Consider the following 16233-nt stretch of genomic DNA (forward strand, 5'->3'; position numbering starts at 1 on the left):
GGAAGACTTCACATTATAAAAATATCTATTCTACCAAAAGCTATCTATATATACAGTGCGCTTTGGATCCAAATTCCAAAGATTTTTTTAATGTGGTGGAGAAACAAATCACCAACTTCATATGGAAGGGAAAGAAGCCCCAGATAAGTAAAGCATTACTGAAAAAGAAGAAAGAGGGAGGCCTCACTCTACCTGATTTTAGAAAGTATTATACAGCCACAGTAGTCAAAACAGCCTGGTACTGGTACAACAACAGGCACACAGACCAATGGAACAGAATAGAGAACCCAGACATAAATCCATCCACATATGAGCAGCTGATATTTGGCAAAGGCCCAGTGTCAGTTAATTGGGGAAAAGATAGTCTTTTTGACAAATGGTGCTGGCATAACTGGATATGCATCTGCAAGAAAATGAAACAATACCCATACTTCACACCATGCACAAAAACTAACTCTAAATGGATCAAAGACCTAAATATAAAGTCTAAAATGATAAAGATCATGGAAGAAAAAATAGGGACAACGTTAGAAGCCCTAATATGAGGCATAAACAGAATAAAAAACATTACTAAAAATGATGAAGAGAAACCAGACAAGTGGTAGCTCCTAAGAATCAAACACCTATGCTCATCTAAAGACTTCACCAAAAAAGTAAAAAGACCACCTACAGACTGGGAAGAAATTTTCAGCTATGAGATCTCTGACCTGCACCTGACCTCTAAAATCTACATGATTCTGCTAAAACTCAACCACAAAAAGACAAACAACCCAAATAAAAATTGGGCAAAGGATGTGAACACCCACTTCACTAAAGAAGATATTCAGGTGGCTAACAGATACATGAGGAAATGCTCTCGATCATTAGCCATTAGAGAAATGCAAATTAAAACTACGATGAGATTCCATCTCACTCCAACAATGCTGGCATTAATCCAAAAAATACAAAATAATAAATGTTGGAGAGGCTGTGGAGAGATTGGAACACTTATACACTGCTGGTGGGAATGTAAAATGGTACAACCACTTTGGAAATCGATCTGGCATTTCCTTAAAAAGCTAGGAATAGAACTACCATACAACCCAGAAATCCCACTCCTCAGAATATATCCTAGAGACATAAGAGCCTTTACACGAACAGATATATATGCACCCATGTTTATTGCAGCACTGTTTACAATAGCAAAAAGATGGAAGCAACCAGGGTGCCCATCAAAGGATGAATGGATAAATAAATTATGGTATATTCACACAATGGGATTCTACACATCAATAAAGAACAGGGATGAATCTGTGAAACATTTCATAACATGGAGGAACCTGGAAGGCATTATGCAGAGTGAAATTAGTCAGATACAAAGGACAAATATTGTATAAGACCACTATTATAAGATCTTGAGAAATAGTTCAAACTGAGAAGAACACATTCTTTTGCGGCTACGAGAGGGGGGATGGAGGGAGGGTGGGTGAGGGTTATTTACTGATTAGATAGTAGATAAGAACTACTTTAGGTGAAGGGAAGGACAACACTCAATACAGGGGAGGTCAGCACAACTGGACTGGACCAAAAGCAAAGAAGTTTCCTGAATAAACTGAATGCTTCGAAGGTCGGAGGAGCAGGGGCGGGGGTTTGGGGACTATGGCTTCAGGGGACATCTAAGTCAATTGGCAAAATGAATTCTATTAAGAAAACATTCTGCACTCCACTTCGAAGTGTGGCGTCTGGTGTCTTAAACGCTAGCAAGTGGCCATCTGAGATGCATCAATGAGTCTCAACCCACCTGGATCAAAGAAGGATGAAGAACACCAAGGTCACAAGGTAATTATGAGTCCAAGAGACAGAAACGGCTACATGAACTAGAGACTACATCATCCTGAGACCAGAAGAACTAGATGGTGCCCAGCCACAACGGATGACTGCCCTGACAGGGAGCACAACAGAGAACCCCTGAGGGAGTAGGAGAACAGTGGGATGCAGACCATAAATTCTCATAAAAAGACCAGACTTAATGGTCTGACTGAGATTAGAAGGACCCTGGTGGTCATGGACCCCAGACCTTCTGTTGGCCCGGGACAGGAACCATTCCCAAAACCAACTCTTCAGACATGGATTGGACTGGACAATGGGATGGAGAGGGATGCTGGTGAGGAGTGAGCTTCTTGGATCAGGTGGACACTTGAGGCTATGTTGGCATCTCCTCCCTAGAGGGGGAGATGAGAGGGTAGAGCGGGTTAGAAGCTGATGAAATGGACATGAAAAGAGAGAGTGGAGGGAGGGAGCAGGCTGTCTCATTAGGAGGAGAGCAATTGGGAGTATGTAGCAAAGTGTATGTAAGTTTTTGTGTGAGAGACTGACTTGATTTGTAAACTTTCACTTAAAGCGTAATAAAAATTAAAAAAAAAAAGCCCATAAACTGGGCCATTAAACAAGTCTTAGTTTTCAAAAGATTGAAATCTTATAGAATACATTCTCTGACTACAACAGAACTAAATCAGAAGTCAGCAATGATAAAACACCTAGAAAAGATCTGGAATTAAACAACTCATTTCTAAACCATCAACATGTAAAAGAAAAAAATCACAAAGGAAATTAGAAAATACCATATCTCTAACTGAATGGCAGTGAAAACACAGTGTATCAAAATTTGTGGGATGGAGCTAAAGCAGTGATTAGAGAGAAAGCTATAGCTTAAAATGTTTATATTAGTAAAGGAGAACCCTTTCATTCATGAAATTTATGTTGGATGTTCTTTATTAGTGATTTTTCCTATAGGCTTCATGCTGTTTTTTGGTCTTACCATTGTTCACCTTCTTCATTCGTATGAGGGAAGATTTATCCGGGTCTGTTATTTGCCAAATGACAAGATACTAGGTTTTTGTTTTTTTTTCTTACTTATGCTAATTGAACACACTTTGAAAACTAGACCTGGCAAAATGGCAGTCATCCAGTGCTGCTCTTCTTGCCAGAGACCAGATCTCCTCCTCCCCCAGCCTGTCCCCTTGGACAACTTCGTTTGAGATTATTATCCAGTGGTGTCCTGGGTCCAGCTTGTACCAGCTCAAGACAACCAATTGTTAAATTTTCAGGAATTATGCAAGTTGGTTGTTAATCGCAGCCATTATTAAAGATTAAATTACATAAGCTTACAAATAAATATTTATATTAAAAACAAAAGTTATACTTGAAAGTATCACTTCCTTGTTTTTATTACTATTTTCTTTGCTTTTGAGGTTATTCAAGTATGTTTTATCTGAATAGCATCAATGTCATATAATAGTGTGCTACTGCAAATCCAGAAACCCTGGTGACATAATGGTTAAGTGCTACGGCTGCTACGGCAGTTCGAATCCACCAGGCGCTCCTTGGAAACTCTATGCGGCAGTTCTACTCTGTCCTATAGGGTCGCTATGAGTCAGAATTGACTCGCCAGCACTGGGTTTGGTTTTTTTTTGGTTTGGACTGCAAATCCTTTTGTTCAGTGACATCATGTTGTTTACTTGAAATCAGCTATCCTGGGTGTATTTACACTGTGGAAATCTACTAGGACTTGATTTATTGATTTGTTGATTGTTAATCAACACACATTAAAATTAATAGTGTGTTGTGTTCATAATTGAGAAAATATTCTTCCAGTATTTGAAAGCTATTATCTGATTCAGCAAAGAAGTCATTGACATCATTGATGAGTGGATGAAGTTGTAACACATCTTCATTGTTTCACTTTTGTAGGGCTCATTGATAAAAACAAAAGTATCAACTGCATTCTTCTTCGAACTACACACATTCCTCAATGACATGAGCAACTTCTTTGCTGAATCAGATGATAAACAAGCATTTATTCATATTCTGAAGCTGTCAAATCATGGCTGAATTAGAAGCATAAATTGGCTATGGATATGATCCAGAAAAAAAACCCACTGCCGATGATAGTTTGGCAAAAATCAATGGAAACATTCTCTAAAAATCAATTGGCTATATGGAATTTACAATAAAGAGTATCAGATTTGTGACTTGTATGCTATGCATCATTTATACCAGTAAACTTTATAATGATTTATTATATGCATATATTTTTCCCCAAGAGAGATGATTGTTAACATGTACCAGCACACCACTGATTCTGATTCTCAATATGTCATAAGCTCGTTCTACTCTCCGCCACCTGCCTTTCTCTCCCGTTGCCATATTTATTAATAACTGAAGTTTTCAATGAATATACCAAGAAATAGAATGTTGGGTAGAAAATAATCCTCCAAATTCTTTAAAAATCAGTGCCTGGACTGCAGAGGGATGGTTATTGTCTTGGCTTATTGCAACTCTCTGAGTCTCTGAGCCAGAGGGCAGTCAGGGGATGTTCAAAGCCTTTCCCTGATTAATTCCAGGCCACCAGATTTGCTCTGACTCAGAGCAAATTTTTCCCCTAATTCAGATCCATCAATCTTGCAGTTCCCAATAGTTTGCAGTAGTAATAGGCTTTTCCAGTCTAAGTACTTAATATTATGAGTTTCCATTATTCTCAGTGCCTTAGTTTTGCATTCAATGAGAAAAGAGAATATTTGCTGCAGTATATTATTCAGGTGACATTTAAAATTAAAATTCAAAATCTGGCATTTTTGACATGAAGGAGATAGGGAAAATTAACAAAAAGTTGTATAAGGTTCTCCTAGATAGAAGACTAGTTGGTTTTTCTCTCTAGCTGAAGTGATGAAATTAAAGTAAGTTCCTAAATCATTTATATTCCTTACAGTCTACTTAATCACCTGCACAACCGTACCTCAGATTGCTTGGATTTAAAAAGAGAAGTTTTGCTTATTTTCATTAAGGAGTTCATAAATGTGTAGAGAACAGCTATTTCAAAATGCACTAATTTACCAAGTATTTTTTGACTGTTTTTGTACAAATCGTATTTCTAAGTGTCACAGAGGGTTTCAAGAGGAAGATAGTAAAATAATTCTGAAACCCAGTTTCTCTTCTCTGGGTCTTCATATATATGAGATCCAGAGAATATACAAATGAAACCATTATTAAGCGTTAATAGATCTATGACCCACAAAAAAAATAATGAGCACCATAGATAGTGTTGTGTGAGGATAAAAACAAGGTCAGATCAGTGTAGGAGGCAAGCCTTTTACTGGTTCTTAAAAGATACTTTCAAACATATGCAAGGAACAAAACAAACTGCTCTTCAGGGGTAACATCTCTCCTAGGCTATTTGGCTTTTCATAACTTACATTCTTCTCTGATAAATGCATTTTCTTAGAACCACATTTTCAGAACCCATTTGTCCTTAAAGTTAATTCTGGGTAGATTCAAATGAAACACTTATCAGGGTTATGTTTCAAAATCTTAAGATTCAAGCTTTTTGCAATTAGCAGGAATGTCTAGAAATCTCATTTCATCTATTGCCTTGCATGTTTTGGTCAACTGGTCAATGTTTGTTCTCATTAGAGAGTGTTGAAACCTCTTTTTGTTTCAAGAATGTTTTCCCTTAAATATTAAAAGTATGATGTGAAGAATTTGCAAGAAATTTATGCATGGACATCTGTGGTCCCTGCCAAACTCTCCCTGTGGATGTCTGTACAATAACATCTTTTTCAGTTAACAAGAAATATTTCATTAAAAACCAAAATCTCCAGCTGCTGCATATTACAGGAAGCAACCATAGAGTAAAGGGGATCAACTGACATTTGTAGACAAGATCTTCATCTTCAGAGTGGACCAAGGAGACAAGTAGAATTACCTACAGAATGATTTCTAAATAGGACCTTAAGCCATCATGGTAGGACATATATTGTTATCCCTTCACTTTACCATCTGTTGTTTTTGAAAAGAGTGATAAGTGTTTTCCAATAACTGCTATTTCACCAGGGTCAGGTTGTCAGTAAATTGATCTTTGGTTGTTCTTTGATTCAGCCCACTACAGCTCTTTAGAAAGAGATTCCTAAAGGGAAAAGTTTGTGGTACCTGAGCTGTTGGTATGAACTCAAAGGTGAACTTAGGTTCCCCAGAGGTTTACCGATGGCTTTCTGGGGAAGCCAATGAACAAAACTGGATAAACACAGTAAATCTTACAAAACAGGTCCCGAAACTGGAAAACAGGCTAGTATTAAAGAAATATCTATGCATATTAGAAAGACAAACTACTCATGGTGCAATGATTTCTGGGAGATGTGCTACCAGGCTGCTCAGAATCAGGATAAACACTAGTAGGGAATACTGGGAGTTTTATTGTTTGTGGTTTGCATTTTCCCATGAATCAGAGATGTAGTCAAAGGGGTTTTATGAAAGATGCCACCTTTGTAAAACAGAAAGGCCCATGTGAAGCTTCCTAAAAGCAGAGAATTAGATTGAATTAGAGAGTGTACCAGTACTCTAGCTATAGATATTACTAGGGAATAAAAGTGGACACAAAACAATCCCAGAACTACTCCAGCCACTCACCCTCTCTATCAAAATAGAACACGTATATTCCTGAAAAAAAGGTGAAGAGAATGAACAGGATCATGGGAGCAACAAGTGGAAAATAAGTTAGACCACTGGAAAGGTAGTGACTAGAGAAGACCCAGAAAAAGAGGATCAAGAAAATTATCTATCCAGGAAATGAATAACTTGAGGAAAGTTCGGCTTTTAAGCAAAATAAAAGCATAAAGTCACAGGGGAGGCATGGCTAAGTTGAAAAGTCAGCAGGTTGACTTCTAGCCAACATGGGTGACCGAGCTGGGGCAGAAAAATGCATGCTCTAGCTCAAAACATGTGGAGATACTGAATAAAATATCTTAAATATTTTTATTTCTAAAGTTTTTAATTTAGCTCAAAACTAAGAGAAGAAAATACTTAGGCAAGAGAAACAAGGCAGGAAATCAAAATCAGAGGGGTAAGTATAACTGAGACAAAAATAATTCACTGGGGCATTAGGATGGAGAGTAAATCTTAATAGGTGGGGCTAGGATTCTAACATTGACACCCTCACAGGTCCACTTGCTATAGGGTTGAGAGAGTCCAGGATTCAGCTTCCACATTCCCAGTTAACTGAAACTACCTGTATACAACTGGAAATAAAGACATGGTGCCCCATTTCAGAAATGGGACTAGAAGTTCCCTGCATCTCCCCTGCCTGCCCAACTGGCTTAGTGATAGAATGCAAGGACGGATTACCCAATAAGCAAGTTTACTGTAAGCTCGTGTGTACCACGCTTACTGGTTAATCCACCCTGTGGTAGGAGCAAGGATGTTTGCCATCCATATGGGGTTCTATGTGGATAAAAACTTATTGGTGAGAAATTCAGGTATCAGGATTGTGCCATCCATAGATATGAGTTTGGATTTTCAACTATTCATGTGAAATAGGAAATGTAAGCTAGGAAATTAACATAAAACTGATCCAGTCCTCTAGATCCCAATGATGGGGCCAGGCAAAGGCCCATAGGTCATCCCCATGCAGGTGTGCTTCCACAGTCCTTTCACAGGGGCTCACACTGGAATCTACTGCTAAAGATGAGCTCACAGTCAAAAGCTACAAACATCAAAGGAAAGGAATCACCATAAAGGAGAGTCAGTAGACCCAATAAATGGAAGGACTGGCATCCCAAGAATTGGGAAAAATAGAGCAAGCTGAAAGAGATGTTAAAGTAAGTGTAAAAGATACAATTATGCAAAAAAGAGTAACTTTTAAAAAAGATTTTTTGATATAAATTCTATAAATAACATAATCAATGAAATGTAAAAAAAAAAAAAAAAGACACATGTAAAGTTTACAAAGACAAAGAAAGAGGGTCCAGAGGAATCTGCCCCAGATTTGCAGAGACTAAGAAGGCATAGGAACTAAGTGCAATGTGGGATCCTGGATTGGGGCCAGGACTAGAACAAGGATGTTAGTGGGAAAACGGAAAAGATCTGCATAAATTCTCTGCAGTAGTTGAGTACTGTAGCAATGTTAGTTGCCTAGTTTTGATCACTGTGCCACCATTATGAAAGATGCAAACATTAGGGGAAGCTGGATAAAGATGAATGAAAATTTTTTTGTAAAATATTTTTTGAAGAGTTTTTAACATTATTTCTAAATAAAAAAGTAAAACAAACAAAGCACCATGAGTAAATGCAAGAGATGAAGATGGAGAGACAGGATAGGGTTGGCTCTCAGAGAGCCTCCCGCCCCGTTTTAAGAAGTATAATACGTTTATTCTTTAAAAAAGACCTGCCAAGAAAGAATTCAAAGAGGAGGAGCGATATGGTCAAATCTGCCCTTAAGACAGCCCGCCCTGGCAACGGAGGAGAGCTGATGGGGGAACAAAGACCGGGTCAGGAGGATTCGGACACAGCAACTGAAGGAGAGGAGGGTCCTGTGAAGGATGATAGGAGGTGGAAGGAGGATTTCGTGTCCCTTCAGGGTAGGGGAAGAAGGAGCAAGAAAAATAAAGGGGGGACGGTTTTAGGGCCACCTGCTCTTGTAGCGCTTCGCAGGTGTACCTGCCTGGCTGGGCGCGCGGAGCCTCCAGGTGCTTCCACGGGTGGGGGTGGGCCAGGGCTCGAGAGCCTGGCAGCAGAGTGGGCGGGGAACGTTGGCGCCTCTCAGGCCCAGGACCCACATCCTCTTCCTCCGGCTTTCTCTTCTTTTAGCTGGACTAGCACCAGGAGAAAGCACAGCAGGAGCCCAGCCACCCTCGGCGCCGCAAGACCCTAGGCACCCCAGGTACTCGGACTTTAGGAGCTCCCCCCTAAAACGACTACAGACCCGTCAAGGTAGTTCGGATCCTCAGAGGTTGTTCATTCCTGTTCTTTAAGACCCCATCTAGCTTAAAGGAGGATCTGTTTTGTGTAAAGCTTGTTGGAGAATCCAGCACCCGTGAATGGGATACAGCCTTGTCCGTGGCCATCCCTTTGCTTTATGCTGATATCCGCTTTCACACACATACAGACAGACACGCGAGCTAAGCTGGCCCCTGACATCAAATAGGGGATTCTGGCGTCACTGACTGAATAGTTTTGAAAAGTTTATGTTGTCCTCCAGAACACACCAGTGACCTTGTTTTAAAAATAAAATATCTTTGGAGTGGGCAGATCTTAAGAGGGACCGGAGAAAGATCTACATGCATGTTCACAGACAATTAAAATGTGAGCAGATTAAAATATAGAGAGGGCTTCATAATACTTCAGGAAAATGAAGCTATTAAAAAAAAAAAAAAAGACCACCAGTAACTGGTAACATTCCTGCCTTACTTCAAGGTTATTGGGAGAATAAGACAGTGAGATAGTCATGCATCAAGCGTAGATCCCAGCAGTGACATTAGCTCCTTCTCTCCAGAGAAGGTGAGAGTGCATCAATGCCTTGTGAAGGGTGCAGCATATTAAGATGTTGTTTTAATGCAAAAAGGGGAAAACATGATTTGAATTTCCTCTGAAATGTTTTCTATTTTTCTCCTCTTGTTCATAGGATAGATAAATGGCGAGCAAAAAGCGAGGAGAAGCCCAGTTGCAGGTAGGCATGACACATCCACAATCCTTTACTTGCTGCACTGGTACTTGAAGACCCCTTACAGTGCCTTCCTTTTTGCAGGCTGTCATCAATAATCAAAGCCTGTGGGATGAGATGTTGCTGAACAAAGGCTTAACAGGTACGGGGCTCCCCTGTGTCCCGCCATGCAGGGCCCAGGGCACCCTATCGCATCACAGGACAGACTGAGGTTCCTTCCCTGGCGCCTGAAACCCTGCTACACCTTTGCCCTCCCTCGCCCCGGTGTTGGAATGAGCTACTATTCTAGGTTCTTTGCTCTGTTCTTTCACAAACATTATCTTCTAGTGATCGACGTTTACCAAGCCTGGTGCGGACCTTGCAAAGCAATGCAGACTTTATTCAGAAAATTGAAAAATGAGCTGAACGAAGATGAAATTCTGCATTTTGCTGTCGTAAGAATTTCATTTCCATCAAAAAATTGTTTTCTTGTTACTCAGCGTCTTCTCTAAGTAGCCTCTAACACTTTAAATGTTGTCTTAATTTAAACAACCTTCAAAACAGACAGTTTTTGCCTGGCAGTTTTACTATGTATTTAGTTCTATCGTAGTTGAGATTGAATGTGATTTTTGCCCCTTCCCTGTAATGCTGAGGATTTTTAGCATGACTGTGAATGTTAGGAAGATATAAAAATGGACACCTGGCTATTGACCTGTTTCCCTAAACCTCACCACATGTTCCGTGGGTGCCCCTTGGAATAAGGGTTGCATATGCTGTTTCCTGAGGAGCCTTGGTGGCACAATGGTTAAGCACTTAACTGTTAACTGAAAGATTGGTAGTTCGAATCTACCAACCATCCTGTGCGAGAAAGATGTGGCAGTTTGCTTCCACAAAGATTAAAATCAAAGCCAAAACCTAACCCACTGCCATCGAGTTGATTCCGACTCATAGCGACCTATAGGACAGAGCTGAATTGCACCACAGGGTTTCCAAGGAGCAGGTGGTAGGTTAGAACTGCTGACCTTTTGGTTAGCAGCTGTGGCTCTTAACCACTATGCCACCAGGGTTTCCCCATAAAGATTACAGCCTTGGAAACCTAAGGGGCAGTTCTACTCTGTCCTACAGTGTCGCTATGAGTTGGAATGGACTCTATGGCAGTGAGTATGCTGTTTACTGGATGTCGTTGGGCAGGACTCTGGGCACTTACCCAGTTACCAATTTTCCAATGGTAGTGATTTTCCCCTCACTTGGGTGTGCCACCCAGATGTGACAAGGGATTAAAAGTGTCACAGACAAACTTACCTGACTTCACTGTATTGTCTTGATTTTTCAATTTATCCACATCAAATTACCAGCTGCTTAGAGGTTTCTCATTCAATGTGGTATCCACTACTGCAAGTTGCTACTGAGTATCTGCGATAGGCTAATGAAACTGAGGGGCTGAATTTTTTCATTTTAATCAATATGAATTTAAATTTAAAAACTGATACTTGCTTCAGTTATCAGAAAACTTTTAAAGTTGTTTGGGACAACTTGGGTGTGTGAATCAACTTTCTGAGCTGTACATTTTATGAAATCTAAATATCAAGTACTTCTGCTTAAAATTTAGCATCCGAATTGAGATACGGTATAAGTTTAAGATATACACACAGGACTTTGAAGACTTAATAGGAAAAAAAAAGTGAAACACCCCATTAATTTATTTTTACATTTTATTACATGTCAAAATGATAATATTTTGGATATATTGGATTAAGTTAAATACGTTATTACTTTTTTGTCTTTTTTTACTTTTTCAGTGAGGCTATTAGAGAGTTTAAAGTTATATATTTGGCTCACACCATCTTTCTATTGGACAAAAACACATCCAAACCAATTAGACCTAAGATACAGAAGCAGGTAATTGCTTGTTTATCTGTACTCCTCACCCCTGAAACACATAGTCTCTGATGCAGATGTGAAAGGTCAATGCATTGCATGGCCTCCTGTGAATGGGCTTTCCATGACCTTGTTCAACCTTGATCTTGGGATGATTTGTTTACTGACCTTCACTTGTGTTTGACTCTCCATACCCTTCTTGCAGATACATTCTTTATAGAACTTCTTTTCCTTAGTTCAATGTTAGTAACAAGTACTCTAAAGCCTCAAAACTAAATTCTCTCATAATTTTTGTGTTCAAGAGAGAAGAAAAGTGGGCAGCTGTATACGGTGGTTAAATCCTTTTGTCCTGAGCAAAGGGGTTGAGGTCATCTTCTGAGATAAAGGACTTGTCGTTTTCAGCCATTTTCACTCTGTAGAGTCAGGACCACCTGAAGGAGCTGGGGTGTGAGTCTAGATTTGATCACAAGCAGGAAGGAAAACCCAAGTGGGCAGAGTATATGGCTTAATAGGTATAAAAAACCCAAAACCCGTTGCCATCAAGTCAATTCCAACTCATAGCGACCCTGTAGGACAGAGGAGAACTGCCCCATAAGGTTCCCAAGGAGTGGCTGGTGGATTGGAACTACTGACCTTTTGGGTAGCAGCCATCAGCTCTTAACCACTGTGCCACCAGGGCTATAGCCATGCAAAATAGACTAGAGGTTGGCATAAGAAGTTAGTTAAAAAATAGTATCAGAAGGGTCTAAGAGCTGGCAGGTGCATCACAGAGAATCTGGGGTCACAAAACTCTCAGGGATCCTGGCAGTTGACGTTGGGGAGGTTTGCCTGGACTCGGTGAGACTGCAGTTTCCCAGGCTAGGGATCGTGGGAATACTCCAGTGTCTAGCAGGAAATTGGGCTCAGTGAGGAGAGGCTAACACCAGCAAGGCACATGCCCCCGTGCACCTGTCAGACTACCTGCAACGGAACTCGGGCACAGAAAAGTAAGATAAAGAGTCCTTAGATCAGCAGGAAGTATAACTAGATGTTGTACTCCCTGGTGGTCTAGAGTCATCAAATCCCCCTTGTTTATATGAGTTTGGGTAAGAACAAACATGGCGTCTGTGTGGGTTGGATGTGATGGTAGAGACTGAAGAGTGAGTGTTTGGGGGATCAGACTGCAGAGTTTGTTGGGTTCCCATTTCAGCACACCTCAGAGGAGCCCCCAGAAAGGAGGGCTGGTCATAGGAAAGGTGTTGGGGGATAGTATGCTGTAGCTCTCTTCACAGTGGCTCCTGCCAACCCCAGAATCTTTAGGCTTGTGTCCATCCAGCAGTACCAGGCCCACTAGACACAATTCCTCAACATACTTTTTATATTCCACAAGGCTCAGTTCAACTAATACATCTATCCCACTTGGAAGTGCTAGTAAAGTCTTTACAAAACACGTCCTAGTCCTAACACTAGCACAAGTTGAATTTAACAACAAATAAATGTGTACTATCTCCCAAAATACGTTGACTTCTGTTATGTTTGAGCTTACTGAACATTCACATAGATTGGTGCTATTTTTATGATATGATCGGCTCATAAATGGTGAAAGAAAATGCATGTATTAGTCTCCAAATCGCCATTGTGAGCAACGCTTGGTGGAGGGGTGCCCTCTGCTGGACATTTTGATTTCTGCAGTTAAACCGAAGAAAGTAACCGTTTCTGAACTTGTAAATTAATGTCCAGAATTAAAATTTACGAGGTCCATTACCTATTAAAAGATTTTTTTTTTTCCTGTTGTGGGTTTTTTTAAAGACTTTTTGTACTAACATTAGACCTTATATGTCTGTCTGTCTCATGACACAGTGCCTCTACATATAAAAATTCAATGTTATTTGCAGTAGCTATTACTAAATTTGTAACTTAAATAACTTATTTATTATAAACACTGTTATGATGATATTTGGACTACTTTTAAATATAATCTTTGAATTTTCTACTTTAATATTATAAATTAGTATCTTTAAGCCCACTGTTTTTTAAAAGCAGCACTTTTTTTTTCCTAAAAGAAAATCATGTGGAAGCCAATATGCTAAAAAAAAAAAAAAAGAAAGAAAATTACAATACAGCTGCTCTCTTGCTGAGACAGAGGTAAAGGAGCCTTGACTGGCTTTCCCCTCACTGTCCTCCGTGGCTCTTGAGGAACCTCCTGAAATCCCAGTTTGAAAAACATTGCCCTAGGTTACAATAACAATTCTTAGAGAAGACACGACCACATTTTCTCATTCTGATAGCTGGACCAACTGAAGCTGTGTTAATATGGAAGAAGACACCATTATTTAATAAGTAGTTTTATATTCAATTTAGTATAACTTGAAATGTCTGAGAAAATTTTAAGAAATTTACAAATATGTAGAAATCAAAGACTTTAAAATTGAATGACCAGTTCATTCAAGAAGCATTTAGTAAGCAAAAACTGGTTACCACTGAGCCGCTTCTGACTCACGGCAACCCCGTGTGTCTTAGAGTAGAGCTGTGCCCCGTAAGGTTTTCAGTGGCAAATTTTTCAGAAACAGATTGCCCATGGTGCTTGTGGATGGGTTCGAACCTCCAGCCTTTTGGTTAGCAGCCAGGCAAGTTAATGGTTTGCACTATCCAGGGACTCCTTTAGTATGGAAGCACCTTATTATGTGTGGTCCTGTGACTGCCACTTGGCAGTGGGGAGAGAGATATCGAGGTGAAGATGAACCACCCTCAATTCATGCACATAGCTTTCCTGCTAGAAGAGGAGAAGAAATGGGCCCAGGTATAACAGTAGTACAACATTGAAAGCGACAATAAGTACCTGAAGAAGGTGCATATAGTGATTTGTGGAGGGAGAGATGATTTGTAGTAGGAGGGAGCAAGACAGACTTCATGGAGGAAGGTTACAGGAGCTGGGCTGGAAAAGCGAGGGGAGACGTCCCAGGTCCAGAAGCAGTAGGAGCCCAGGGAATGAGGAAGGAATACAGAGTGATGTATAGTGAAGATCAAGGATGAGATGAGTTTGACTGAAGGTTGAGCTCCATAAAATGGGACAGGGAGAGGTGAGGTTGGGGCCAAATGGTGCAAGGAGTGAACTGCCAGGATAAGCAATTTGATCATGATGACCACTCTACCATACTCAGAAAATGTTGTAATAAATATAAAGTAAAAATTGTATGCATTGCTGCATTTTTTATCGAATGACTTGGATATACACCTTCTTCTCACTTATTGGAAACCCCGATGGCGTAATGATTAAGAACTATGGCTGCTAACCAAAAGGCTGGCAGTTCAAATCCACCAGAAGCTCCTTGGAAACCCTATGGGACAGTTCTACTCTGTCCTATAGGGTTGCTAGGAGTCGGAATTGACTTGAAGGCAGCAGTGTGTATGGATGATGACCTCCTTATTGGCTATCTCTTTATCCAACATTTTCCCTTTACTATAATAGTAAAAAATCTATAATCTGACTAATTTGTGCATTAACAATGTACATCTGGCAATAACAAACTAGTGGTAATGAATGCTGAGGTGTGAGGCGAGAGTAATGCAGGGCTGAGTCTCAGCGGTTTGACACTTATGTGATATAATTTGGCAGTTATGTAATGATGTAGTAAGCCTCCATTTTGTGATCTGATGTGGTCATTTTCCATTTTCGCATAATGCCAATTTCACATGATGATCTGGTCTTTGGAACCTAACCATGTCAATAAGTGAGTAGAAGGTGTAGTTTCCTTTATTATATGAAATTTTTGCATTTATTTCAGGCAGAAGCTGACAGCGTTGTGACTTTGCAGTCATTTAGAGATAAATGTGAGCCCGTTTTTCTCTTTAGTCTTGTAAGTACAATATTTATACACTCGATTGTGTTATCGGATTCCAATACACGGTAAAAGGACAAGTAGCATTGTAAAATTACCATGGAACTATTTGCTGATAATAGTAATTGTACATTTTTTGTCTTATCTTTGCTTATCTATTAATATATTTTATAACTTGACCTCCAGGAGTTCACAATGGATGGAGGAGATTAGACTGCTACATACTGAGTTGATCAGGGAAAAGGAAAATAAGATGGTATTTACCTTTCCTAAGGAAGTAATCAGAGATTTGTACTGTGAGTTATTATTTACAGGTGTGAAAAATTGAAAATTTTACTGAAAGACCCAGAAGGGAATTGGTTATAAATATTCATGCATAACCATAGAAGAAAATATTCTGCACCATTAAAAAGCATGTCAGAGTATTTACTGACCACCCCCCCGCTAGCTGCCATGATGTAATGTTTAGTGAAAAAATAAAAAAACAGGGTGCAAATAGTTTGTAGTATGATCACAGTTTGGTAATATATATTCCTTTTATCTCTGTGTTTACAAATGCATAGAAAGAAGATAGAATGTGGATTCACCAAAATGTTAGTAGTAGTTTATTATATATGGTGGCACAAACAATTAAGTGCTGGGCTACTAACTGAAAGGTTGGCAGTTTGAACCCACCCAGAGGCATCTAGGAAGAAAGGGCTGGCAATTTGCTTTCAAAAGGTGACTGCCATGAAAACTCCATGGAGCACAGTCCTAGTCTGAATTGACTCAACGGCAATTGGTTTTATGTACGGTGAAAGGGTGCATAATTTAAGGGTGTGTTTTTTTTTTTTTTTATAATTTTCTGCATCTTCCAAATATTCTGTGATGAACACATAACTTTGATAATCAGAAAACAACATAAGTGCTGCTTCCTAAAAAGAGAGTATTCAGTTAAGTGCTAAGTTGTGTGACACAGGCTGTAGTTGCTCCAAAGTTGGAGAGTCGTGATGGTAAGGAAAAGCTTCACCAAGGATGTAAGACTGTAATTAGGTAATTCGACTATTTGTCATTAGGAATAATTATTTTAAAAAATTTCCCTGGATATAA

General features: G+C 39.6%; 1 protein-coding gene across 1 annotated transcript in view; it reads left to right on the forward strand.

Moving 5' to 3' along the window:
• The first annotated feature begins 9439 nt into the window (after positions 1-9439).
• The window catches only part of NME8 (NME/NM23 family member 8), a 65666-nt gene continuing 58872 nt past the window's right edge, over positions 9440-16233 (forward strand). The window contains exons 1-4 of the mRNA XM_049894511.1: positions 9440-9475; positions 9554-9611; positions 9797-9903; positions 15091-15162. Of these exons, the coding sequence (XP_049750468.1) occupies positions 9440-9475; positions 9554-9611; positions 9797-9903; positions 15091-15162 (273 nt within the window). The remainder of the gene's footprint in view (positions 9476-9553; positions 9612-9796; positions 9904-15090; positions 15163-16233) is intronic.

Source organism: Elephas maximus, chromosome 8 (assembly GCF_024166365.1).
Source record: "Elephas maximus indicus isolate mEleMax1 chromosome 8, mEleMax1 primary haplotype, whole genome shotgun sequence".
NCBI classification, from domain to species: Eukaryota; Metazoa; Chordata; class Mammalia; order Proboscidea; family Elephantidae; genus Elephas; species Elephas maximus.